The following is a 27,945-nucleotide window of genomic DNA, read 5'->3' on the forward strand; positions in this document are numbered from 1 at the left end:
AACAGAAAACATCAGGGAGGAGATTAAAAAATTCTTAGAGGTCAATGAGAACGATGATACAACATATCAAAATCTCTGGGACACTATGAAGGCGGTATGAAGAGGAAAATTCATTGCATGGAGCGCATTCCAGAAAAGAATGAAAAGTCAACAATTAAATGACCCAACATTATAGCTCAAAGCTCTAGAAAAAGAAGAACAGAATAACAGCAAAAGTAGTAGAAGATAGGAAATAATTAAAATCAGAGCTGAAATCAATGAAATTGAAACAAAAGAAACTATTCAAAAAATTGACAAAACAAAAAGTTGGTTCTTTGAGAAAGTAAACAAAATAGATAAACCCTTAGCCACATTAACAAAGAGAAGGAGAGAGAAGACTCAAATTACTAAAATACACGATGCAAAAGGAAATATCACGACAGACACCACTGAGATACAGAACATAATGAGAAGCTACTTTGAAAATCTGTATTCCAACAAAATAGAAACTACCGAAGACATTGACAAATTTCTAGAGACATATGCTCCTCCCAAACTGAACCAGGAGGACATACACAATTTAAACAGATCAATATCAAGCAATGAAATAGAAGAAGCCATTAAAAATCAACCATCCAAGAAAAGCCCAGGACCAGACGGATTCTCAGCCGAATTCTACAAGACCTTCAAAGAAGAACTCATTCCAATACTTCTGAAAGTATTCCAGGAAATAGAAAAGGAGGGTACCCTACCAAACTCATTCTATGAAGCTAATATCACCCTCATACCCAAACCAGGAAAAGACACATCAAGGAAAGAAAATTTTAGACCAATATCCTTCATGAATATAGATGCAAAGATCCTTAACAAAATATTGGCAAATTAAGCAGAATTAAAATTAATAGGCAGAATTAATATTGTCAAAATGGCCATACTACCAAAAGTGCTTAATATGTATCCAAAAACATATTAAGAAAATTGTGCACCACGATCAAGTGGGGTTCATTCCTGGAATGCAAGGATGGTTCAACATTCGTAAATCAATAAACGTAATCCATCATGTCAATAGACTTAAGGATAAGAATCATATGGTTATTTCAATTGATGCAGAAAAAGCGTTTGACAAAATACAACACCCCTTCATGCTCAAAACACTAGAAAAAATAGGGATAGTAGGAACATACCTGAACATTGTAAAGGCTATTTATGCTAAGCCCATGGCCAACATCATTCTTAATGGAGAAAAACTGAAACCATTCCCTTTAAAAACGGGAACAAGGCAGGGATGTCCTCTTTCACCACTTTTATTCAACATTGTCCTCGAAACTCTAGCCAGAGCAATTAGGCAGACTAAAGAAATTAAAGGGATACGAATAGGAAAAGAGGAACTTAAGCTGTCACTATTTGCGGATGACATGATTCTATATTTAGAGGATCCAAAAACCTCCTCCAGAAAACTTCTAGACCTCATCAATGAATTCAGCAAAATAGCAGGCTATAAAATCAACACGCATAAATCTACAGCAGTTTTGTATGCAAGTGACGAAACAGCTGAAAGGAAAATGAGGAAAACAATTCCATTTGCAATAGCCTCAAAAAAAATAAAATACTTGGGAATCAATCTAACCAAAGAGGTAAAAGATCTCTACAATGAAAACTACAAAACATTGAAGAAATAAATTAAGGAAGACCTTAGAAGATGGAAAGATCTCCCATGTTCTAGGATAGGAAAAATTAATATTGTCAAAATGGCCATACTACCAAAAGTGCTATACAGATTCAATGAAATTCCAATTAAAATCCCAATGACGTACCTTACAGAAATAGAGGAAGCAATCATGAAATTCATCTGGAAGAATAAGAAACACAGAATAGCTAAAGCAATCCTCAGCAGAAAGAGCGAAGCAGGGGGTATCGCAATACCAGATCTTCAACTGTACTACAAAGCAATAGTAACAAAAATGGCATGGTATTGGTACCAAAATAGACAGGTAGATCAATGGTACAGAATAGAGGACATAGACACAAACACAAATAAATACAATTTTCTCATACTAAATAAAGGGGCCAAAAATATGCAATGGAGAAAAGATAGCCTCGTCAACAAATGGTGCTGGGAAAACTGGAAAACCATATGCAACAGAATGAAACTAAACCCCTATCTCTCACCCTGCACAAAACTCAACTCAAAATGGATCAAGGACCTCGGAATCAGACCAGAGACCCTGCATCTTATAGAAGAAAAAGTAGGTCCAAATCTTCAACTTGTTGGCTTAGGATCAGACTTCCTTAACAGGACTTCCATAGCCCAAGAAATAAAAGCAAGAATCAACAACGGGGATAGATTCAAACTAAAAAGCTTTCCCTCAGCAAAGGAAACTATCAGTAATGTGAAGAGAGAGCCTACAGAGTGGGAGAATATCTTTGAAACTCATACTTCAGATAGAGCATTAATTTCCAGAATCTATAAAGAACTCAAAAAACTCTACACCAAGAATACAAATAATCCAATCAACAAATGGGCTAAGGAAATGAACAGACACTTCACAGAAGAAGACGTATAAGCAATCAACAGACATATGAAAAAATGTTCAACATCTCTAGTAATAAGAGAAATGCAAATCAAAACCACCCTAAGATTCCATCTCACCCCAGTTAGAATGGCGATTATCAAGAACACAAGCAACAATAGGTGTTGGCGAGGATGCAGGGAAAAAGGTACACTCATACATTGCTGGTGGGGTTGCAAATTAGTGCAGCCACTCTGGAAAGCAGTATGGAGATTCTTCAGAAAGCTTGGAATGGACCCACCATTTGACCCAGCTATCCCACTCCTTGGCCTATACCCAAAGGACTTAAAATCAGCACACTACAGAGATACAGCCACATCAATGTTCATAGCTGCTCAATTCACCATAGCCAGATTGTGGAACTAACCTAGATGCCCTTCAGTTGATGAATGGATAAAGAAACTGTGGCATATATATACAATGGAATATTACTCCGCCATGAAGAATGATAAAATATGGCATTTGCAGGCAAATGGATGAAATTGGAGAATATCATGCCAAGTGAGATAAGCCAATCTCAAAAACTAAAGGACAAATGATCTCGCTGATAAGCAGATGAGGACATATAATGGGGGGTAGGAGGGGTTAGCGTTAGGGTTAGGGTTAGGTTTAGGGTTAGGGATAAGGAGGGTGGTGAGAATGGAGGAAGGAAGGACTGTATAGAGGGAAAAGAGGGATGGGAGGGGTGGGGGGAAAGGGAAAAAAAATAACAGAATGAATCAAACAACATTGCCCTATGTAAATTTATGATTTTTGGAGAATATCATGCTAAGTGAGATAAGCCAATCTCAAAAATCCAAAAGAGGAATGATCTCACTGATAAGTGGATGATGACACTTAATGGGAGGTGGAAGGGGGCCAAGAATGGAGGAAGGAGGGACTGTATAGAGGGAAAAGAGAGGTGGGAGGGGTGGGGGGGGAAGGAAAAAAATAACGGAATGAATCAAACATCATTACTCTATGTAAATATATGAACCTGCAAATGGTATGCTGTTACTCCATGTACAAACTGAAACAACATGTATCCCATTTGTTTACAATAAAAATAAATAAATAAATCTGGTTTTGGAGTATACTATATACATGTTCACGTTTGTCTTATACTATACCATTGAATTTGTTAACAATGAATCGCAATATTCTCATTTTTACATACCACGATATGAAATAAGCTCCTTGTTTTGATTACATAATACAAACATATCATCTTCCAAGGTAATAAAATTGAGGTACTGATCAAAAACCTAAAAGCAAAAAAAAAAAAAAAAAAAAGGTTTATCAATTTTACAACATAGCCATATTAAAAGTAAGTCTATTTTGATTTAATCTACTATTGGTGAAAGTGGAAAACATCATAATTACATTAAATAAATGAAAACTTGTGCAAAAGAGTATCTAATTGGGTAAACAGAAGTTAAGCATATTAAAAAACAACAAAAACAAGATTTTGGACAATAAGTATTAGGGAGAAGAGCAACATTTTCAGAAATTAAAATCTGGGCAGAAAAATTTAAATAGTGCTTGTGATGGAAAATGGATCCTAATTTTGAAGAAAAACCACAATTTTAATGTTTATGTTCACTGTAATCATACTTTCCTAAGAAAGTCACAGTAACTGTTTTTATATCACAAATTAAAAAATATATAGTGTGGAAAATTTATGATAGGTCTTTGGACATTCAAATAAAGAGAAAAATTAATAAAACTATTTGAAATATATTAAATTTAGTTAAGCCAATTGAAAACCACTCCTATTTTTTTAAAGAGAAAATTTTGAGCAGGAACATTAAGAAGTCTCAAGAACTAATAAGAAGCAGTAGTTGACTATCTAAATCTAAGAATGAAAAATCTAATAGTGGAGGAAAAATGCAGAGTAAAATAGTTCCCTAGAACTTTCAAGTCTTCTTCAAATTCAAGAAGCAAAGGTTGCAACAGGGCTAAAACCAGGAATATATTGTACAAATTCATTTATAACTGAAAGCTGAACCTGATAAAAAGTTACTATGAGATAGAATTCCTTTCTTCTTATACACATACCCTCTTTGCAGCCTCTTTCTCAAGTAAGATAATATCTGGTGATAATATGGTAACTACCGTGATTAGAAAATACAATGTCAATGTAGTTTAAATACAATTCATGACAACACAATTTTCATACTATTTCTAAATTAAGTTAAAGACTATACAAATCTCAGTCTAAAGCAAAACTGATTTTTATTTCAATCTTTCATATTCACTGAACAGTAGGTTCCTTTAGTTTGCTTTATTTTGCCTAGTTTAAGATAATTTACATTATTAGAATTCTTCCTAAAAGTTTTGCATCTAAATATTTCTTATGTTGTTCTGGTCACTGTAAATAAGACACCTATGTCAATTAACAGCTTTCAAAACACTGCTACATTTTACATTAACAAAACGTTATCACTCAACCCAAATCTTTTACCTTGGCTACTTGTGTTACTGCACTAGCTGCCAATGCTGCATTTGCAATATCTTCCAGTTTACTTCTTGAAATAGCAGAAATAAAATTTAAATAATATGATTCATAGAGCTGATTCCGAAGATCCTATGAACACAAAAAATACTTCATTCTTATAGGGCAGTATAAAGGATGACCATGAATAAAATCCTTTTAAATACTACAAAAGCAAGATTTTGGAGGATAAGACACTTATTTAAAAGACAGGATATATACGTGACAATCAGAAAAAGTATCCCAAGTCAGTTAAAGTGGTACATGCCTATAATCACAGCAGCTCAGAAGACTGAGGCATGAGAATCCCAAATTAAAGGCTGGCCTCATCAATTTACCAAGTTGTCTCAAAATAAAAAAGGGTAGAACATCCTTGGTTTCAATCTCTAATAAAACACACCCACCCACCAACCTCAAGACAACAATGTTATGAAGAAGTATTAGGCATTTGGTTACTAAAAGGTATTTTTTTCCCATCTGCACAAATGTGTAATTATTTTCCATTGTATTATATCCTTTTTATTACAAACTGATGTTTTCAGAATTAAAGAAATGCAATACAAAACATTTTAAACAGTGAATGATATGAATGGCGTATCTTGAAGCATGTCATGTTTTAAATATGACCTGATTTTAAAAAGATATTATATATTACAATCCTCATCTGGTCCACAGGTCATGGTTTGCTCACATTTATTCTAAAACAGTAGTTTTTAAAGTTTGGCTAGAGAACATTAATATCTATCAAAGGCCCTAGAGTGGCCTTCATAGCTTATAATAAAAATACTGCCGAGTCTGAAGGGACCTCAACAACTCATCTGACTTCGTCTCCAAATGTGATTTAATTAAGTTATAATATTTATTATTAACAAAATCCCATTAATAAAAAATACAAAATTGTTCTGAAGTAGCCTATCTATATTTTTCTTTTCTTTTATGGGGGTGCAGGGGACAGGGTCTCACTGAGTTGCTTAGGGCCTTGTGAAGTTGCTGAGGCTGGCTCTGAATTCACAATCTTTCTGCCTCAGCCTCCTGAGCCACTGGGATTATAGGTGTGTGTGTCACTGTGCCTGGTTTATCTCTATTTTTCTTAAAAATACCCAACATAATAAATACCTAAAAATATCTAACATAATAAAATGTTTGCTATATTTGGCAGATATTACCTTCTATTGCTCTGGTCATGGGATGACACACATTCTTCACTTCACACAGATATGTCATAACTCTGATTACCAATTACAGAAGAATTTCTTCTCAATCATTCAAAAGTAAAGGAGTTTAAATTATGTAAATTCTTAAATCAAATTTACTTATCTTCTTAAACTCTAGTAGTAGCTATTAACTCCATTTCCTCAAATATAAGATGTCACCAACTGTAACAGGTACCACCATTTATGTACTATTAAGAAAGAATGATGCCAGGCATGATGGCACATGTCCAGTTGCTCAGGAGGCTGAGGCAGGAGGACTGTGAGTTCAAAGCCAAGCCTCAGTTATTTAGCTAAGTCCTAAATAGTTATAAAAATAAATGCAGACAGAAAAGTGTATGGGTACGTGTATATATGTATTTTTTAGCTTTGTTCTCTGAGAGGACTTAAGAACACTGACACTCTACTCACAATGAGCAGGTGAGCTCAGATCCTGACTTCTAAGTACCATTTTGTATAGAAAGTAACCAAGGCTCCTTAAACTACTAGCTGAATCCATGGCTGGGCAGAGAAATTAGGAAGTGCTCAAAGAATGATGGACACATTTCAAAAGGACCCAAAAGTTCAGCAAGATTGAGGGATGCAAGATAAATATAAAACTCAACTGATTTCCATACTTGTACAAACAATACTAAAAATGGAATTAAGACAAATGCATTCATGTGAAGAAATAAACAGAAACAAAAGTTAAATTCTATACACTATGTAGTATTATTACAAGAAAGTAATGAAGATCTAAATGGAAAGATATTTCATGTTCATAGATCAAAAATTTAATATTGGTAGGAGTGCAATACTTGAAATTGATCTACATATTAAATACAATCCATATTAGAACCTGGCTGACTTTGCTATAAAAAATGATCAGCTAATCTTAAAACTCATTTGAAAATTCAAGGATTCAAAACGACAAAACAATCCTGAAAAGGAAATACATAGAGGACTCAATTTATTTCAACACTTGCCACCAAGCAAGAGAAATTATGACAATGTGGTCCAGGGACAAGGAAAGATGTAGAGGTGAATGCGACAGACTGAAAGTCCGGAAATAAACCAATATAGCTATTGTCAATTGATTTTTCATAAGGTTGTCAAAACCGTTCATCAAAGAAAGAATAGTTTCCTCAGTTTGCTGGGCAAACTGGATGACCCCAGGCAAAAGAATGAAGTTGGGCACACCCCAAAACTATATACAAAATTACTTCCACATAGGTCAAAGACCTAAATGGAAAAGCCCAAACTATAAACTTGGAAAAGAAAACACAGAATTTGGAATGGTTTCTTAAACTTGACATCAAAAGCACATGCAGCTAAAGAAAAAAAAATATATACATAAACTATCCTCCATCAGAATTAAAAATTTGTGTATCAAAGGGTGTTATCAAGATGCTTAATATCATTAATCACAGAAATGTAAATTACAACTGTAATGAGATACCCCTTCAGATCTCTGAAGATAGCTATCATCAAATGTCAGATAATAAGTGTTGGCAAACATCTGGATAAATTCTAATCCTCATACAGCTAGTGAGAATTTAAAATGGTGCTACCACTTTAGAAAACAATCCATTATTTTCTCAAAAGGCTAAATATTGAATTATCATTTGAACCAACAATTTCATTTCCATATTTATGGAAACAATAAAAATGAAAATATGTCCACACATAAATTTATACATGAATGTTTACAATAGTATTATCCATAATAGACAAAACTAAAATGCCCATCAACTAGTAAATGGATAACAAAATTTGGCATATCCCCACAACAGAACACTATTTGGCTATTAAAAGGAATAAAGTTCTGACACATGCTACAATATGGATAAACCCTGGAAACAATAAGCTAAGAGAAAGAAGTCAGATACAAAAGATCACATATTATGATTCCATTCATATGCAATTGACAGAATATGCATTATCTAGAGAAACGGATGTAATTTAGGGACGGAGTCAGGTGATGAGAGTCGGGAGTTAGAGATGTAAGAAAGTAAAAGGTTTCTTTTTAAGGTGATAAAAATATTCTAAAATTGACTGTGGTGATGCTTATACAACTCTGGGAATATACTAAAAACCACTGAATTGTACATCTGTACAATTTAAATGGGCAAAGTTTATGGCATGTGAATTGCATCATAATAAAGCTGCCAGGTGTGGTGGTGCACACCTCTAATCCCAGTGGCTTGGAAGGCTGAGGCAGGAGGATCACAAGTTCAAAGCCAGCCTCAGCAACTTAGTGAGGTGCTAAGCAACTCACTAAGACCCTGTCTCTAAATAAAATACAACGTGGTTCAATGGTTAAGTGCCCCTGAGTTCAATCACAGATACAAAAAAAAAGGAAGGATAAAGAGACTGAAGATATACATCTTTAAAAAAATGGCCCAGTTGGGGTGGTACAGGGTAAGAGGTAACTGCATATTGTGGGTATCAGAAAGTTACAAAGAACAAAAACATGTGCCTTCACTAAAAATTTATATAGCAAATTGATTCAACAGTTTATAACAAGAACAGAAGTTGTGATTTGTGGCAAATACTATCAGCTAGTGTCTTTTTTTTTTTTTTTTTTTTTTTTTTTTTGCCTTTTCCTTGCTGAAAGAATCCAAATTTTCTTTGGGGTGGCAATGAACTTATTTAACTATTAATTTTCACAGTCTCTCTTGAAGTTAATTCCATTTAGACTTAGAAATTAAGTCTTTTGGAGTTTTGGGAAGGTTTAGTTTTCCTGATCTAAATGAATGGCAGGTTAGCAAAGTTCATATACCATTTCTTCTTGCTGTGAACACAAATGTGATATCTGCGGCTGCAACCTTACATCCATGAAGCAACAAGCATGATGAAAACAACCCCAATAAACTAAAAGAGGTAGAATGAGTATTTGATTATATTACAGTAATTCTGCACCCAGTGAGATTTCCTATTCTGAAAGTTCCTATTATCTGAGTGAACCAAAACTCTTATTTTATTCTTATTTTTGTTCTGGGAATTTAACCAGGGGGTGTTTTACCACTGGGCCACATCCCAAGCCCTTTTTATTTTTTGAGATAGGGTCTCATGAAGTTGCTTAGGGCCTCACTAAATTGCTCTGGCTGGACTCGAACTAATCCTCCTGCCTCAGCCTCCTGGGATTATAGGCATTAGCCACCATGCTTGGCTTAAAACTCTATTTTTAAAGGTAAAGTAGTTAGATTTTCTGTTTTTTTTAAGGCCAGACTCAGCCTCTACTAATAAAATGTTTCTTCAGTTAAAGTTTTAAAAAAAAAAAAAAAATTCTTTTGAGTTATTTAATATTCAAAGACAGTTTCAAAAATCAACGTAGGAAGTTGGGTGAGTGAATACCTGATTCCCTACACCAGACATTCAAGACATTTTTTGAAAAATGTCTGTTTCAATATTCAAGTGTTGTAAAAAACGAACCCATATTACCTGGCACATCCTATCAATATTTTCTTCGGTTGGCATTACAAAGTATACTGCAGGAACATCTGGAATAGGATCTCGATCAGAGTGCAGAAGCCTAGAAGACATAAAGAATATAAAACTCATTTTTTTCTTAGTCACTAATCTAAAAAGATAGAACAGTACTTCTCAAACTATTAGTTCACCAGCTCAAGGACAGTGACCATTGCTCTTAAAGTTCTTGGTGCTCTTGATCAGTTAACTCAAATTTATTCTTTAAAAAAAAAAAAAAAAAAAAGTCCATGCAGTTAGTCAGTATTAACATAAGGAAGATTCTAATGTCTCATTAGTTTTCATTTGTTTTATTTCACTCAACTTATTTTTAATATCTTTATGGTCAGACACGAATCTTCCTCTATCACCAATCTTCTTGAATGAAAACTACAGTACATTCAAATTCATTTTTATTCCCATTTTTCGTAGAAATATGGGGCAGAGGTTGTGAGTAGGAAGAAAAAGTGTAGCTGTTCACCAAATAGAAAACAAAGCTGGTGGAATCCTTAGAAGCAATGCAAAAAATTAACCACACATGAAATCAAATGTGTTTTTAAAATAAAAATGAATATGTTTCCTCAAAACTTAAAAAAATTTTTAAATGTGGTATTGGGTACCAAAACCAGGGCCTTAAGCATGCTAATCACACAGTTTATCACTGAGTTACATCCCCAGCCCTGATTTATTTTTGTGTATTGTACTGTAAGAGCAGGCATGAGAAACCATCTAAGGAGCTCACAGATTATATATTAGAGAGCTTTCTCTTTTTTAAACATTATATTTACTAAGATTCTGGCAACAGCTTTATGTAACAAGATATAGCATACCAGGCATGCCATTCAACTTGTTTATATAAGTCTCAGCTTCAATATGAAGCTGTTTAAAAAAAAAAAAAAATCAAAACCCTGCTTTTTTACATGCTAAATATCTTAGCAAGTATGCCATTAAACATAGCAAAGAACTTAAGATAGCAAGAGTAAGGAGTTAACAAAAGCTAAACATTGTGGCCTAAACAAAATTCATACAAAAAATAAAGTAACTCTTGCTGGTTACATAAATTTTCCTGACCATTAAAACTTAACAGTATAAAACATGCACTTTAGAATCTTCAGCTATCAAGTCCAAAAAGTACCAGTGTCTATTTGAAATGTTTTATCTCCAAAGTCAAAGTGTAGTCGAAATTAATTCAAATGACATAACACATTCTAAAGCTAAAAAACATTCAATTATTATTGTCATGGAGATAAATCCCAGAGCTTTGGGGACTTTCTCATGCTGCAAAGGGTTGTTTTTCTGGTTCACTCAAAGCAGCATATGACAAAGTCCAAGGATGTCATTAAGCTCAGTAAAGAGTAAGACTGTTGGTACCCAGCTCTGACCTCCCCAGGAAACATGGCTACTGTGTCCACAAAAGTAGGATGTGTGAGGATCAAAGGCACACTACTCTGCTAGCTAAAGAGATAGCAAATCAACCCCCTCCATTCTAAAAGCTCCTTCCCAGGTAAATTAAAGCATATAGGGGGAAAAAATAAAGTACACTTTATCTACAGAGTAAGGATCTTGAAATATTAATGTGATCCCTACTTTAAAAATTTTAACTAGAGTCTTCTGGTCATTTCTGATTACATCTTAAAGATGTATCCAGATTTAATTTCTGCTGATTTATCACTAGGTACTTCTAGTTAAAAATATTAGCTTTATTCCCAAATTATCTTAACCACTAGTACAACTGCAGTGTATTATCTTCCAGTTATCAAGCACTGGAAGAGAAAAAAACAGATGTTCAAGCAGCAGGCAACAATCACGGCCCTTCCACACAGCGGCCTCTGAGTGGCCATAATAGTCCAGGAATAATTTTAAAAACAAGAAAAGTTATGCATTTTAGTAAATATGTCATAATTTTCACAATTGAAATTTCCTTTGACATTGCACTTTCTTTATAAGGGAATCCTGGTTTTTCTTAATGTTATAGCGAGTAGGACTTGAACTAGCAGGCTTCTTTTCTTCTTCTTACTGTGTTTCTTATGCTTCTTTTTCTTTTCGTTTTTTTCTGTTGCTTTATCTTGTTCTTTGCTGCTTTTCTTCCTTTTTGTACATACCTCCTCAATATAATCTGATTCTGACAAGGACTCAGATGATAAAGGTTTGTCTTCAGGATACATCTTTTTTTTTTTCTTTTTTAACTGAGCCCTTTAATGTCCTTTTCGTTTTCGGTTGCATCCTTTGACTTCTTTTTCTTTTTTCAAATTATCCTTACTGTCTGATTCAGTTTCTGACATGGAGCTTTCAGAAGATTTATGAGAACGGTTCTTCTTTTTCTTTTTCAGTTTTGTTTGTTTCTTATCTTCATCTTCAGAATCTGAAGAACTGCTGGAAGAATCAGAGTTTGATGAAGAAGATGAATACCTACCAGATTTCTTCTTTTCTTTTTTCTCTTTTTTTGATGAGCTCTCATTTCCACTTAATAATTTCTCCCTGTGTTTCTGTAGTTCTTTCTTCCAATTCTCATTCATTTTTTCCCTCAAATTCAGCCAAAGCCTTGGAGCCTTTCTTTTCTAGTTGCTCTTTCACTTCTTCCCAGGTAGGCCATGGTCGATTCAGATAATCCTGGATTTTTGGCCCTGAAGACTGGATTGAACCCTTTGATCTGGCCATTGCTATTGGATTCATGTAAGCCTCTTGATTATCCCACTTCCCATGGTGCCGAACAGAGCGCAAAATGAAGACGCCGGGAGAGACCAGGCTAGAGAAGCAGCCAAAGTGGGCCCACCTCGTGTCCTTTGGACGGCTTCCCTCCCTGTCCGAAGAGCAGAGCCACGTGGGAGCTTTCTCTTTTTAATCAGGGCAATATTATCATTTAAATCTTAGTATCAAGTCAGAAAATGTCTTTATTCTTCACTGTAAGATTTTTACCATGCTTATATCCGGAAATATGACCAACATTCTATTTCTAGAATACTCACCCTCTTCCAGTCATCTTTCCATTAAGAGGAGTGGAAGTTCACATACTACAAGTGGGTCTGCATTTAATAACTTCTTCCATCAGCCGCTGCTGATACTGATGGTGAGAAGGATCATTTGATGGCAGGTATAGGTTGCTTTCTTTTTATGCCAGCTGACCAACTGTCTAATGAGCTATAATCACCATTTCATACTCTGTAAACTTGCAACTTAAACTAGCTTGCAGAAGATAAAGTAATCGATGCAGTATTCTCCAGAAAATAGGGAAGAATGGTTAGAAGCAAGGCTACAGGAGTTTACCATGGTAGCTAATGCAATTTTTCCATGTTCTCATGGCAACAGTTCTCTGCTTCCTAGGTTCTCAAACAGGCAGAATATTCTGTCACCCCTTAAAGAAATACCTAGTTAGGCCTCATTTCTATTAGCTACTATTATTGAGTCATTATGATTTCATAAACAAATAGCACAGAATTAGTGGACAAGCGATCTGGTCATAGCTCTGCTATTAAGTAGTTGCCCTATTGTGGGATAATCACTTATATTTTCTAAAGTTGAGTTTAACTACTAAAATAAAGGAGTTAAATGCTTAGTAAGGTACCAACAGGAAACCAGGCTTATTAAATCTACCATTTCCATGGATAACATCAAGCTAAACTTCAGTTTTTAGTTCATGAGAATTAACATGTTATCAAAGCAAATTTGTGTTTCAAGTCTAATAAAAAATGAAATAAGAAAACCTGTCAAACCATCTTTCATCAAATCCAAGGTAGTATCAGTTTGAAAACTACTCTGTATAACTATGCAAGCCACCAATTATAATACAAATCCTAATCAAAGAAATATGAAACAGTGAAAAGTATATTTAGAATTGATGTAACTGGGGCTGGCAGTACAGCTCAGTGGTACAGTGCCTGCCTAGCATGCTCAAGGTCCTGAATTTGATCCCTAGCACTGCATAAAAGAAAAAAAGGGGGAACAAAAAAAGTAGAACTCATGCAACACCACAGTTTATAAACTTTAGATAAATATTCATTAGATAATTGAAAACTTTAAGCTTATTAAATCAGATTCTGACATGGTACTCAGTGAAAATCTAAAACCATATTCCCAGTAAAATTACATTTAATATATTATAAAACCATAAAGTGAAAATTAGTTATAACTTCAAGAATAGAATAAAATGCTAATAGGATAGAACATCATAAAGCTAGATTCCTTAGTACACGAAAGTATCAGTATCTATTCAGGAACATAGTCTCTCTCCAAAGTTCTACTGAGCAACTATACAATGTAATGTAATTTGTTTTACTTTTATCAAACATATCAGAAGCAATTTAATTAAGTAAACTCAACAGTTAAGACAGCACAGCCTTCTATGATGATTACCAGTCATTACTTCATATTGTCACTTACATTGTTCATAGTAATGATAAACTAATTCAGATACTATTTTATTTTTTTAAAAAAGGGTACATTTAAAGGAATAGAACACTTTTAGAGCTGAAAGAGAGCCTAAGACTACCAGTTCTTTCCCTTCATGCAGATAGTCAAATAATTCTATAGGAGTATGTAAGAGAGAAAATTTAAATTCTGAAATTAAGTATAGCCTCAGAATTAGGATTATTTTTAACCTCAGAAATAAAGTTGAAGAAAAGAAGATACAGAGGGACTGTTCCTATACTACACAGAATCTGTAATTGAATATTATTTTTCTCTGTAAATGTTCCTGAATAATTTGATTTTAAGGTGGTTAAAGAAATATTTTATAATGTATTTGAAAATAAATGTTATTATTAGAAAATATATGAAACTCACAAATGAAGAGTGATTCCCATATCTCTTAATTCCTTCACAGATAACAGAGGAGAGATTATATCTTGTCCAAATCTGTCATAAACAAGAACCTTAAAAGAAAAAACAATGTGTTTTTAAAAACAACATTATCAGTGAATAATTGATAGGGAACCAATATTAAGAGGATGTTGAAGTAAATGTCATATTTGCCTCAATTTAATATTTTCCAACATTATTTATCAAAATGTCCACCCATGAATATATTCTTAAGAGTATTACTACATAGGCTAAAATAAATCAATAATCATATAAATTTCTTATATTTTTTCTAAAATAAAAAAAATCAGAAACTATGAAATCCATATTTTACGCTTTAATAAAGGACTTAGAACATATAGCACATTGTATATTACTCTGCTCCTTTTTTTCCAGTTCACATAGATACTTTCTAAAAATGGTAATGTAGTAGGCATGGTGGCACATGCTTGTAATCCCAATCAGGAAGCTGAGGCGGGAGGATTGCAAGTTTTAGACCAGTCTAAACTTAAGACCCTGTCTTGAAAATAAAAAAGGGTTAGGGATGTAGCTCAGTAGTGTAGCACCCCTGGGTTCAATCTCTGTACTGCAAAAAACAAACAAACAAAACAACCTCAACATGCCCTCACCAAAAACAACAACAACAAAAGAAACCACCAAAAAGTAAAAATTAGCCACTTTCAAAACCAATAAGTATCAAGTCCCACTGCCATAAAGAAAATTTAGTAATTTAGGTGCCTCATGTAAATAAGGTATTCATTTAAAAAATTAAGTCCCTAAAGAGTATTTGATAGCCTTTGTCTATCAATTGCATTCCCTCCCATCCTAAAAGTATTACAATTGACACCTTTGAAGAATGATAAAAAATCCAACTGGGTATTTTAACTCAAAATTAATTCAGAGTTAAGGCAAATAAAAGAGAGCTTCATCTGGTGTTTTCCACAACTACTTTAATAATTCTTTTTTGTTTTTTTTTAAATTTTCTGAGAAAGAAAATGCTACTGAGAATGAAATGAGCTACTATAAAAAGTTTTCTTAAATGCCAGGATTTTCTTTAGAGAAGTTAAAAATCTTTCCGCCATAGTTATAAGAGATCAGATGATGTGGGTCTCAAAAATCTTCTCTTTAAATCTCAATATGTAACAGTTTCCCTTATCTGAAATTTCACTTTCTGCAGTCAACTGGGGTCAGAAAATATTAAGTGGCACACACCTATAATTCTAGCATCTTGGGAGACTGAAGAAGGAGTTCAAAGCTAGTCTCAGAAATTTAGCAAGGCCCTAAGCAACTTAAGTGAGACACTGTCTCTAAATAAAAATTTTAAAAAGGGCTGGGTATGTGGCTCAGTGGTTAAGTGTCCCTGGGTTCAATCCCTGGTACCAAAAAAAAAAAAAAAGTAGAAAATTCCAGAAAAAAAACAAACAAAAACCCACAATTCATAAATTTTAAATTGTTTACTCTTCTAAGTAGCACAATAAAATTTCATGTGTCCTATTGCATCCCGCCCAATCTCTCACAATACCGTTTTATACTGCTTAGGACATGAATCATCCCTTTGTTCACTGCATCCATGTTGTATATACTACCTGTTCATTAGTCACTTCATGACTGATTTGGTTATCAGATCTTGTCACAGTATCACAGTGCCTGTTTTTAAATAACCCTTATTTTACTTAATAATGGTCCCAAAGCAAAACCATAATAGTGCTGGCAATGTTATTACAACAGATTGGTATAATTGCTCTTTTTTTTAAGTTATTGTTGTTTATCTTTCTGTGTTTAATTTGTAAATTAAACTTTGTCATATTTATACATGTACAGGAATAGAAATATATGTCTAGTCATTTTTGGGTACCCTTCAGGGACTGATTCCAGGATTCTCTACAAACAGCAAAACCTGTGGGTGCTCATGTACCTTACATAAAATGGCATAGTATTTGCATATAATCCACACAATTCTCCTGTATACTTTAAATGCCACATAAGCAGTTGCTATACTATCATGTTTAGGGAAAAATGAAAAAAAGTTTATTCATGTTTAGTGTAGACACAATCAAAAGATATTTGTTTTATATTTGGGATTCATAGAATCCAACTGAATTCATGCACGTTGAACCCACAGATATAGGCTAACTATACAGGGTTTGGTACTATCTGCAGTTTCAGGCATTTACTGGGCATCCTGGACTGTATCCTTGCAGATAAGGTGTGTGTGTGGGGGACTATATCCATGTTCTTTATCTGATAGTATAAAAGTAATGGGTAGGGAAAGTATCTGACAAAATGGTACCCAAGAAATTTCTCCATCTATTTAACTCAGAGGCTCAATGTAGGCCTTAGAAACAAATACATAATTTATACAAGGAGCAATAAGAAAAATCCCACCAAAAAAACTAAAAACAAACAAACAAAATCACATACACCCCCAAAACAATAAACAAAACAAAGAAAGAAAGAAAATAAGGTCGAAATTAGGGGATACTGAAGCTTAAGCTATGATTGCAATATGGACGAGTTTAGCCCCCTTGAGAGTTAAAAAACTTATAAAGACTACTAAGAACATTCAAAACACTCATAATTCCAATCAAGGTGATTTGTTCTGAATTCTTAGCAAGAGACAAATATAAAACGATTGTAAACTAGTAAGTTTAAACCTAATCAATGATGTTATAATTTCTTTAAAGAAAGAGATACTAGCGGGGCCCAGTGGTGCAAGCCTCTAATCCCAGTGGCTCGGGACACTGAGGCAGGAGGATTGTGAATTCAAAGCCAGCCTCAGCAATGGTGAGGTCTAAGCAACTCAGTGAGACCCTGTCTCTAAATAAAATACAAAATAGGGCTGGGGGTGTGACTTAGTGGTTGAGTGCCCCGGAGTTCAATTCCTGGTACTCAAAAAAGAATTAAAAAAAAAAAAAAAAAAAGAGAGAGAGAGAGAGAGAGATACTGAGCCAGCATAAAGTTTAAAATGAAGAAAGCCAGAGGATGAGAATTTTAAAGACTTTCCAGCATTTCTCATTTCTCAAAGGAAAAAGACTGTAGGTTGCTTTCTGGGTCCAATGAGCAGTTTTAAAGCTCATTAATTAATAAACTGGCACTGTGGTTTACAGATAGATCACTTTCCAATGAGCTGGTTAAAATGGATCAGTCCCCCTGAATCTGTTTAACCCTGAGAAAGCTTGTAAGATTCAACATCTACACTTGCAAAGCTAAGAAACAAAACATCAGCCATAGTAAAGAACTGTCAGTGAAAACCCATCTAAGTGATCAGAAGGATGTTCTAGATGAATATTACTATTTTATTGACTGTCTCGCTCCATAAAATGTTTATCGAAACAATTCATATTGATGCCACCTTAAAGAAAAACAAAATATTCATGAACTATTGCAAGTTCAGTAATAACAAGAAATTCCCTCCAATTACCAACAATAAGGGATAAGAAAGAAGCTCTTACCTTCCATACGGGTTCTCCTGTGCTGTTTTTAACATGTGGTACATTGAAATTCAACATGCGCTTCAAAGCCACTGAAAATAAAAAGTTTTGTCAAATATTACTTTTTTTATGATTTTATATTTTCTCTATATTTATTATTAACCATCTAAAAACAAAATGTAGAACTGATTAATCAAATGTCTAGATACATAGAACCAGGGGTCAGACCCTGTAGTACCATTCCATCGAAAGCTAACTGGCATGTGTTTGGGAGATTTTTGAAAATATAGGAGGCATCTGTGCCAAGATGAAATTGAGAAAAATGTTGAGGAAAAAGTGTTTTTCTATTTTTCCAGATTATCCCACACTAAATTTTGTATAGATTCAAAAACAAATTTTTTAATCATGATCTTACAATGACCTTAATAGATAACTGTTCTTGTTGTCTACTCATTTCCTGGCTGAAAGCATAGATTAAGATCAGTCTTTCTAAAGGCAAAAAATTATCTATGGCATATTTAATTGGTTCATATGCAAAACCATCATGCAGTAGGTCCATTCTTTAGTTACCTAAGAGTTTATTTTATAGTCTACTTATCCTATCAGGATTTCTGAAGTTATATTGCTTAAAATTCTGTTTCTGGGGGAAAAAATGAGACTTTCCCACAGATGCTAATACATCTGTGACTTAACTGATAATTCTAAGAAAATATACAATTTCAGTTATGACCTATTATTATTTTGTGGTTTTTATTGTTCATCTCTTCATATATCACAGAAGACTTAAAAATATTTTCTAAGGAAAATGAACAATTTTTAATATACTTCTATGTGAAACTGAGATAATCAAATATTCAAGAAAATGTATTAATAAGGTGATTTAATATTTCAAAGAGTAGCAACACTAAAATCTAGATTTTAAAAAGCATCTGAGTTGGGCATAGTGGCACACATTTGTAATCCCAGTGACTTGGGAGGCTGAGGCAGGAGGATCACAAGTTCAAAGTCAGCCTCAGCAATTTAGCAAGGCCCTAAGCAACTTCCATTGCCTCAAAATAAAAAAATAAAAAAGGGCTGGCATGTGGCTCAGTGGCTAAACACCCCTGGGTTCAAAATACAAAAATAAAAGTAAAAAAAGCATTTGGATCACCTTACTAAATAATGCAGATTACCCACACTTTGAACTCCTACCACAGAAAGAACTACATAATACTAAAATCACCTGAGCATCAATTTATATACCCTATTTACTTACTAGGATAACTTTTATTAAATGCTTGTATGTTGAGGTAGGTATAATGCTTTAACACTTCTATCAATGAAGAGACAGTACTTTAGTAACATATAGTTGTCACTTGGTATTTTCAGATTGGCGGAAACCAAATCCTTGGATGCCAAGTCCTTCATATAAAATGGGATAGTATTTGTTTATAACCTATGCAAATCCTCCAATATACTTTAAGTCATGGCTATATCATAATATCTAAGACAATGAAATTGCTATTATACTGTATGTTTAGGAAATAATGACAGAGAAAAGTATGTGTGTTAAATACAGACACCTTTTGTTAAGAATAATTTTTATTAGTAGTTAGTTAACTGTAGATGCAGAACTTAGAGTGGACTGACTGTATTTGAATATTTAAATGTGTGTATTCAAACATTTTTTTCAGTAGAATGTTAGTACCTAATGTCTAGTTAATAATATATATTACCAACAATTTATGCTTACCTCAAAGTCTCACAGATGATATGGTATTATATAAAAATATACATGAACAAGCAAAAGGACACTTTGGTATGTAAAATTAAAATATTACAAGAGGTACACAGGATGTCTCTGGGTTAACTCTCCCACAGTTTTAGCAGAGCTCTTTTACCTACTTCTAGGAAATAAAGAAAAACACTATTCTGGCACTCAGAGTCCTACAGAGAGAAACCTTGTTTGTAGGAAAAGCTGTTCACATTCTTGATACATGACAGCTAGGAAGAACTACATAGTCTGGCTGCCATGTGAGTCTCAGGCAAGTATTTAGTGTTCTCCAGAGTTGGGCTTTAGTTAACTGAAAGAGGCCAGTACCAGAAGATAGGAAAATTTCTCCAAATGACTCTTGGTTAACTTGTTCAATGACAGTTTGACACAGTGGATTTGTCAATTAAAGTACATGGCCGGAATACAGTTCAAAGAGTGTATAAAAATGTAATTTTAATATCATCGGAGTTTAACTCCCTAAGGCTTAAATTATTGCTTTTAAATGAAATGATAAAACTAATTTTCTTTATTGGTTTTAAATGTACTATTCATAGTCTCAGTCTTGGTTAAAGTAATTTCATTCTTACCTGGAACGTTTTCTTCATTCACTGAATAAATGTCATCTGTATTTTTTATTCATTCATTCAACAAACGGTTTAGTGAGTGCTTACTTGTAGCTGACATTGCCTTAGCTATTAGGGATCTAGCACTAAACAAAACAAAATGCATAAAAACGATCCTGAAGCAGCTTTCATTCTAGCTGAGAGGCAAAAACTAGTAAAAACAAGTAAGACATATGGTGTATGATATCATAAATACTATGGAGAAAACTATCAATGGGAAAGGGGAAAGAGGAGATGGTTTATTTCTTTAGTTCCTCAAAATTTATAGCTTCACAAACTTCAAGACATTTGGTAGATAGGAATAAACCAAGTCATCATCAGAAGTTTACAAAGAATAAGGAAACACTAAAAATATCTACGATGAAAAAATATAAAAACTCAAGGGAATATGAATCTTTACCAGATTTCAATGTATAAATGGAAGCTATTTAAACATGAGCTATTGAAAATAAATCTATTATATATTTCAAAATACTAATCCATCAAACAATTGAAATGGGAAAGCCACTCATTAATTTGCTTTGCCATTCTTCTATCCCTTCAGCAAGATCAAGAAGAAAATCTGTATTACCAGGCATTTTTCTTCAGGTTCCCACAAAAGACTGGTCTGAGAGAGTTGACAGCACAAAGTCACTCTGAAAAGAATATCTAAATTTTGTAAGTGTGGTGCAAGTGAGGGGAAAATGGAGTTCTTTAAACATTAAAACTAGAGTGAAAAACAAAACAAAACAAAACAAAACTGGGAGTCGTGCAATACATACAGATACAAACCTCGAGATCTCCTAAGTGGCAATAGAGGAAAAGAAAATAACAGCTGCCAGATATTGTCTTGAAGCTCTTCTGAGCCTCAGCAGTAAGAGGCAGACCGTGGTACTTGGCCCACCCCTAAAGCCCCTTCTCCGGTACCAAGGTGGGGGCCGAGTCCTTAAGCTAATTGCATCTCTTCACCAAAAACTCAAAGGGGAGGGGCTCTTGATGTGCTAGAAGACTGAACTCCTGGAAGTCGGTGTTTGAGTTACACGCTCCACAGCTAAGTGAGGGCGACAAGCAGCTGGAAAAGGATGCCTCTGCGCAGGCACAAAACTGCAGAAAAGAAAATAAGTCGGTACCTGTCTGTCTCTCTCGAATACTGGCTGCCGCCACTGCCACCGCCATCTTGCCTCCCACCATCCACCGCCGGGCTGTTGAGCGGAGCCCGAAGATGACGTGGCGGTCCCTTCCGCCCCGGAAGCAGAGCTGGAGGGGGCGGCCCTGGGACGCACTCCGCCTCCCAGAGCGACCTCCGTACTTCCAGGGCTCTTGGGATACAACTTGGAGACAGTTGAAGTTAATGTCTGAATTGCTGGTGGTGTTTCCTTTCTGGCCACACCGTCTCAAATGGTAGCTACTTTAATCCCTTAAAGTAGTAATTTATTATAGTGGTAAGAACCTAATGATACCGAACTATTATTTCGGTCGTTTACGGTGTATTTAAATGTATTATTTAATATATTAATATTGTTATAATATTTGATATATATTAATTGTACTTAAATGGTAACAATACTCAAGGCTTGTAAGAATCACCGAACTAACGTAAATGAAGCTCCTGAAATAAACTAGCCACTTCACTATCTCCTCCCTTTTCCAGAAACAGGACCTTTGGAGCATTGCCCTAAACTGGTAGATTTCTTCATCTCAATCTCCTCTCAATGCTCTTTTTTTTTTTTTTTTTTTTTTTTTGCTTGCAGGGATACGGGAGCCAGGAAGATGTCCAAAACGGCAAACTTTCCTTCTTTCAGTAATTTCAAACTCACAAAACATTACTGGAGTGTGTGTGCGGGGGGGGGGGGGGGGGGGGGGTCGGGGGAGTTGGATATTAAGTGTTGGTGTGTGGATACTTAAAGCCATGTGATCACAATAGAACAGATTGATAATTTCCATAATCCATATATTTTTATTGGATGACAAAAATGGATAGTTTCTCATGTTCAAGGTTCATTGCTGACATTTTGGTAGCTGTTTGAATGTTTCTTTTGAAGCTGCATAAAATTTGAAAATTATAGATGGTGCCTTAAAAGCTTAACTTTAAAACTGGTATTTTCTTCAGTGGTATTACTAATATGTCCAAAAAATCTTCAATGATCTAGTGTTTTTTCATTAGACAAATGACAGTTCCTGCCTTATGGATAAGTTCTACTGCATACTGCATTCTTCAGGGAATATAAAACAAACACCCACTTTCCAAATAAGACAACCCATTCTTGTTCATTTGGGGACTTCCACTTATAAAAACAAATCCATCATGTAACCATTTCAGTTCCATCAAAAACTCCTTTTCCAGAGCTACATGAGTCATATTAACATAAAATGCTGAGACAGTGTTAACATTTATGTACAGTAGTTGTGTATGAAAAAAAGAAACTGTCTTGACCATGAGTGTGCAGAGTGTGGGCAATAAATTTATAGTAAAAATATACACCACAGAAGAACAGTAGCAGCAGACAGATTTTACTACTTGAAGGGCTGAGACTAAGGTATTTGTTTTGTATTATTAGAGTCAAAGAATAAAAATGCATTGTTATCACAGAATATCTCTGAACATTTCATTTCTAGAGAGGTTCCTGGTTGTCAGCCAACAACTGCTGATAGGATCTCTCAAATGTCTGGCGAGTAAAGGATTTTGGATCTTACCCAGTTTTGTCAGAACCTTAACCTTGTGAAAGCCCATCAAGTTATTTAATTTAGTTTATATAAGCGCTTCACACTTAGTGGCACACACATTTATTTCAGAAACTTCATTGTGTCATGCCTTTTGATTACATCTAGTCATCTTTAAGATGGGGAGAGAAATAGGCTCACATACAAATGATCACCTAGTATAATACTTGGCATGTTTGGGAATTTGAACAGGATCAAAATCAGAACTTGAAAACTGGGTCTCTTCAAGGCAATCAAATTTCCTTGAACTACATGTCATAACATGCACTTTGTCATTACACGTGTTCTTCTTATGCTTTGTACTGCATTACTTGAAACACAAAAACTAGTTTAACAGCTTACTGTAAAAGTAACAATATAGTATGTGATAATCACTATATACAAGAATGTTTATAAACAAAGTTGTTCTGATCATTTTCTTATCATGATTGAATACTAAAGGCAAAGTCACTGAGAACACTTATCCATATTCCCCATTTACTTAGCATTTTAGTATTGAGTGCAGATTTGAATAGCTTTTTCCATATAATTAGTGAAAAATTATAAACGCATTAAATAGAAGTCAAAGTAAATTCTCAAGCTAATAATCAAATGAAGACTTTTGCTTTACTCAAAAAAATCATTTTGTCATAATGTTGTAACTAAATATTACAAAGTATAAAATTGTAAGCTAAAACTTTGTTAAAGAATCCTTACCTTAAATTCTAAAACAGTAAAATGATCAAGTACAAGAATAGTATTGTATAAAAGGCCTAAAGATAAAGCATCCATACTAAAAACAGTTTAAAAACAATGAATATGAAACTAATCAAAACTATTAATAATAGGTGCATAATGAGTCAATTTATGGTTTTCCTCTATATTGAGAAGAACAAGAAAACAAGCTTAAATAATACATGCCATTTAGACAATTAAAACATTAAGGAAATACATATACTAACTTTTGTAGCATAATCCTTTATAAAATTCAGCATCAGTTAAGAATTGTGCTATAAAATGAATAGAAAAATAATAATACAAACCATTTGACGTAGTAACACTGAAGAAAATAAATAACCAACAGGATTCTCTGATATGCCTTGACTATACAGATTAACTTAAAAATCATAATAGGACATACTTCAAACCAGAACACATTTTACAATATGAATATGTATGTTTCACTTTAAGAGGCTAATATTCTAAATTATTATTTACACCATCTCACTACTAAGGCCTTTTTTATACTTTAGTGTAATGAGGAACTGAAATACCAGTTTTGACTAGTATTAACCAAGCACATTGCCCCCCAGTCCCTACCCCCTCCCTCATAAAGCATGCAAGTGTTATATTAGTTTTAATTACTGTTCTACAAGAAATTCATAAAACTACAAACCAGAGAATAGTTTTTTTTTTTTTTTTTGGGGGGGGGATGTTGTGATTTAATGGTTTTACAATTTTATAAAAACTACAGACATTAAGAAATAGAACATCCAATTTATCAACACATTTGGAATAAAAGCTGTATGGTGAGCTTGGTTTATATTAGATATTAAACTTTTAAAACAATTGACCCATTAATTACTCCTGATAATCTAACAATTTAACACATGGCAAAGAAATGCTTTGTTTAATGTTGTTAAATAAATAATTTGCTAGGTCTATTAGTATAATTTGAAAAATAGAGGTAATAAGGAAAATTATGTTAGGTTTATGTTTTCATTTTCCTTTGGTATTAAGAGATGTATTACCATAAGTCAATCTTGTTAATTTTCTTTAAAAATATTAATAATTTGAGTATTGGGGGTCTCTTCTTGGAGAGGATGAGATTATGATCATAGCCAATACTTTATGTAGCAAGAAAATTGTGGTTAAAACATTTTATATCTCATAATGATTCACCTACTGTATAATGATTTACTTAAGCAGAAAACCAGGGCTTTGTCTCATTTATATCTGGTAATATGTTGGGATCTGGTAATAGATTAAGGACATTAGATTTCAAATTTTTTTTGGTAGGAGCACAACTATGAGTATATGAGTATGAAACTATATCTTCAAATTATTATTACATGATTTCTTATTTTAGTAGTATCAATACTGTTAAAAATAGAGAAGACAAGAGTTTATAGAAGAATACACAGAAACAATACTAATTTGTATGGTGAGATTAGAGTGGGGTTTTCTTTCTGTTTGTATTTTTTACTTTATTTATATTCTTTTTTACTTTATACATTGCTTATACAAAAAGATATCTTTCAAGGGCAAAGAAGATAACTGTATATAATGGTATGGTGCTGGTTTACCTATCATACAACCACCTTGATAATAAATGTCAAAAATCCAAATCTAACACATTATAATCCACAGAGGTCATTCAGATACCTAAAGTGATTATAGATTAGACATACTGAATACCACACATAGTGTTTAAAAAAAAAAAAAAAAAAGAAAAGTTATATGACTAAAACCAAGACTTTAAAGAATATATACTCTCTTAGATATTTTCAATTACATTGTAGCCACCTCACAAGTGTTTTTAAGCCTATGGAACATATTGTGCAATTCTGCTTTTTATATAATACTTCATATTAGATATAATCTAATTGCAGTGTGGTTCATTTAAACATAAACAAGTAATCTAAAAATATTTTAGTAATTTAGTGCCATCTTTGAAAAGCATAAATATAATGTATACCCCAGAATCTATGCCTGATTCATAAAACAGGATTTAATCAATTAGCTTTTCTACTTAATGCTTTAAAATAAAGAAAAATTTGAGCATTGCATAAAACTAGGAAAATCAAATCCTAAATTTATAAAGAGTAAATAGATTTTTTCTTATATATACCATGCTATTATACTTGAATAAAGTTTGTACAACCATTCTACCACACCCTCCTTTTTTTTTTTTTTTTTTTTTTTTTTCTGGTGCTGGGAATTGAACCCAGGACCTTGTGCATGGAAGGCAAGCACTCTACCAACTGAGCTATACCCCCAGCCCCCTGTACAACCATTCTAAAAGTACTTACATTGAAGTTTATAAAGCATGTATATTAAGAAAACAGAAAAACATCACTGATTTTGACTAGAATGCCTTAATTTTTTAAAAAATTCGTTTCGTTTAAATGGTCAAAACATTCCTTTATGTTCACATCATAAATTTTATTGGGTCAAGAAGGTGACAAGTTTGTTCAAAAGTGATGATTAATAGATTTTTGAAACAAAAGAAAGTTATTAATAGCAGCTTTTAAAGAAGCATCTCTTTGTTCAAAGAAACATTTTAATGTTCAATGTAATGAGAACTTTCTTCCTTTCCTAGTCTTAGAGTGTTTCTTATGGCGAAGTCCATGTTTTCTTGAAACTCTTTATATGTACTCGTGATTGGAAGAGCTAAAGAGTTATTACACTTGTTTCCAACAGGAAAATCCATATGAAGACACTCAATTGAAGGAGTGGGTTTAAATCCTGCAGGTGGAATGGAACTGCAACCGGTTGCAAAAATAAGAATGTCTTCCATTGTTGTTGCAGATTTACCATCTGAAAAGTTTCCCAATAAAAGAGAAGAAAGAAAAATAAATCCAAGTTACATATTGCTATTATCTTCGACTCTTCCCCAACTAGACTGGGAATACTGAAAGGCAAAAGACTCCCCACATTCATCTTGGGGATAAATCACTAATGAATCTCAAAGTAAAGGGATTCATAAAGTACTCCAACTACTCATTGTATATTTGACCTCTTTTTGATTATCACTAATTAATATGGCATTTAAACAACTGCAAAGAAAAAAACTAAATGGTGGAAAACCAAAAATCCAGCTAATTGAACTTTGGTTGAAAAGTTAAAATTTTCTTCACTAGATAAAAAGGATTTACATTGCTAAGCTCAACGTTAAATATCATCAGCATAGCCCTGACCAGTGAATAAAGAGTTCAGTTGAACTTCAAATTGAAAAACTTAAAATAGATGATTAGCTTTAAGACTGTTTAAGACTGATGTGCTATGGCCATCATTCATATTTTAAAAGTTTTACAGGAGAAAATGCTTCTTAAATTATCTAGAGGTAAACAAATAAACAAATTTACTTTGTGGCCTTTTTTAAATCACTTTCAATAGTCACATAAACTTGTTTTGAAATAAGACATTAATATCAAGAGGCAAAACTGTAAGAAATAAAATGCCAGCGAATAATGATACATAATGGGGGGGTGGGAGGGAGGCAAGAATGGAGGAAGGGTGGAGTGTATAGAGGGAAAAGGAGGTGGGGTGGGGGGAAGGAAAAATAACAGAATGAAACAAACATCATTACCCTATGTACATGTATGATTATACAAATGGTATGCCTCTATTTCATGTACAACCAGAAAAACAAGTTGTATCCCATTTGTTTACAATGAATCAAAATAAATGAATTATTAAAAAAAAAATAAAATAAAATGCCAAGACAAACATTCTGAGATAGTTAAATAAAAACAGAACATACACATACCCTCAATGGTCTGTAAGTAACTGTTCCAAAATCCCAAAGCTTGTACATCAGGTAATGTGTGTACTGTAAAAAGATCTCTAAGGATCTTTGCAGAAAGATTCTCAGGTTTATGACAGAGGATGTTACAAAATGCTTCTGGGTAAGTCTGAATTTTCTCCAAAACACCAAGAGTTTTCAGACCCTGCTTAAAACTTAAGAGGAAAAATAATAAGCCAACAGCCATACATCTGTGTTTGGTATTTCATTATTAGGGAACTGTAAAATTTTCAGCAAACTTAACCTGGCTACTTGAAAAAAATAAAACAACCAAGAAAACGTCCACAAAAAGCTACAATATATATTCAGAAAAAACTCCAGCAATTGGATACACTCTGTATACTTTTAATGTCAATAACAAATACATTAATGAGTATTTTATATGACTAGATTTTTTGTCTTTATAGTTTCAAAATTAATATTTCATTAAGAGAAAGAAGTAAACTATAGTTTGAAA

The 27,945-nt window shown here is 33.6% G+C and overlaps 2 protein-coding genes, 1 long non-coding RNA gene and 1 pseudogene across 15 annotated transcripts in view; 1 reads left to right on the plus strand and 3 right to left on the minus strand.

Moving 5' to 3' along the window:
• The window catches only part of SCFD1 (sec1 family domain containing 1), a 102,844-nt gene extending 81,327 nt beyond the window's left edge, over positions 1-21,517 (minus strand). The window contains exons 1-6 of one of the 5 annotated variants that reach the window (XR_013761864.1): positions 21,391-21,517; positions 17,927-17,997; positions 14,460-14,548; positions 9,657-9,747; positions 4,993-5,115; positions 3,706-3,793 (exon numbers count right to left, since the gene is read on the minus strand). Coding sequence is in view for 4 of the 5 variants with exons in the window: in XM_079127229.1 (XP_078983355.1) it covers positions 3,706-3,793; positions 4,993-5,115; positions 9,657-9,747; positions 14,460-14,548; positions 17,927-17,997; positions 21,391-21,451 (523 nt within the window). In the remaining variant the exon portion in view is untranslated. Of the gene's footprint in view, positions 1-3,705; positions 3,794-4,992; positions 5,116-9,656; positions 9,748-14,459; positions 14,549-17,926; positions 17,998-21,052; positions 21,365-21,390 lie in introns of those variants that run through there. The other 4 variants (XM_079127229.1, XM_079127230.1, XM_079127231.1 and 1 more) reach the window with 4 other exon arrangements.
• On the minus strand, positions 9,918-14,037 carry LOC306653642 (protein FAM133B-like; annotated as a pseudogene). The gene is made up of 2 exons: positions 14,031-14,037; positions 9,918-12,514 (listed from the first exon to the last, which is right to left on the minus strand). The product of its transcript is annotated as a protein FAM133B-like (transcript).
• Positions 21,518-21,523: 6 nt separating the features above from the next.
• Positions 21,524-26,058, plus strand: LOC306654032. The gene is made up of 2 exons (XR_013761868.1): positions 21,524-21,661; positions 22,877-26,058. It is a non-coding gene; the product is annotated as an uncharacterized lncRNA (long non-coding RNA).
• Positions 25,151-27,945, minus strand: part of G2E3 (G2/M-phase specific E3 ubiquitin protein ligase) — an 84,795-nt gene continuing 82,000 nt past the window's right edge. For all 8 annotated transcript variants that reach the window (XM_079127227.1, XM_079127223.1, XM_079127225.1 and 5 more), the window contains 2 exons: positions 27,453-27,643; positions 25,151-26,500 (listed from right to left, as the gene is read on the minus strand). In XM_079127227.1, the coding sequence (XP_078983353.1) occupies positions 26,244-26,500; positions 27,453-27,643 (448 nt within the window). In that variant the 3' untranslated portion in view covers positions 25,151-26,243. The remainder of the gene's footprint in view (positions 26,501-27,452; positions 27,644-27,945) is intronic.

The sequence above is a fragment of the Sciurus vulgaris genome (assembly GCF_902686455.1).
Source record: "Sciurus vulgaris genome assembly, chromosome: 2".
Classification (NCBI taxonomy): domain Eukaryota; kingdom Metazoa; phylum Chordata; class Mammalia; order Rodentia; family Sciuridae; genus Sciurus; species Sciurus vulgaris.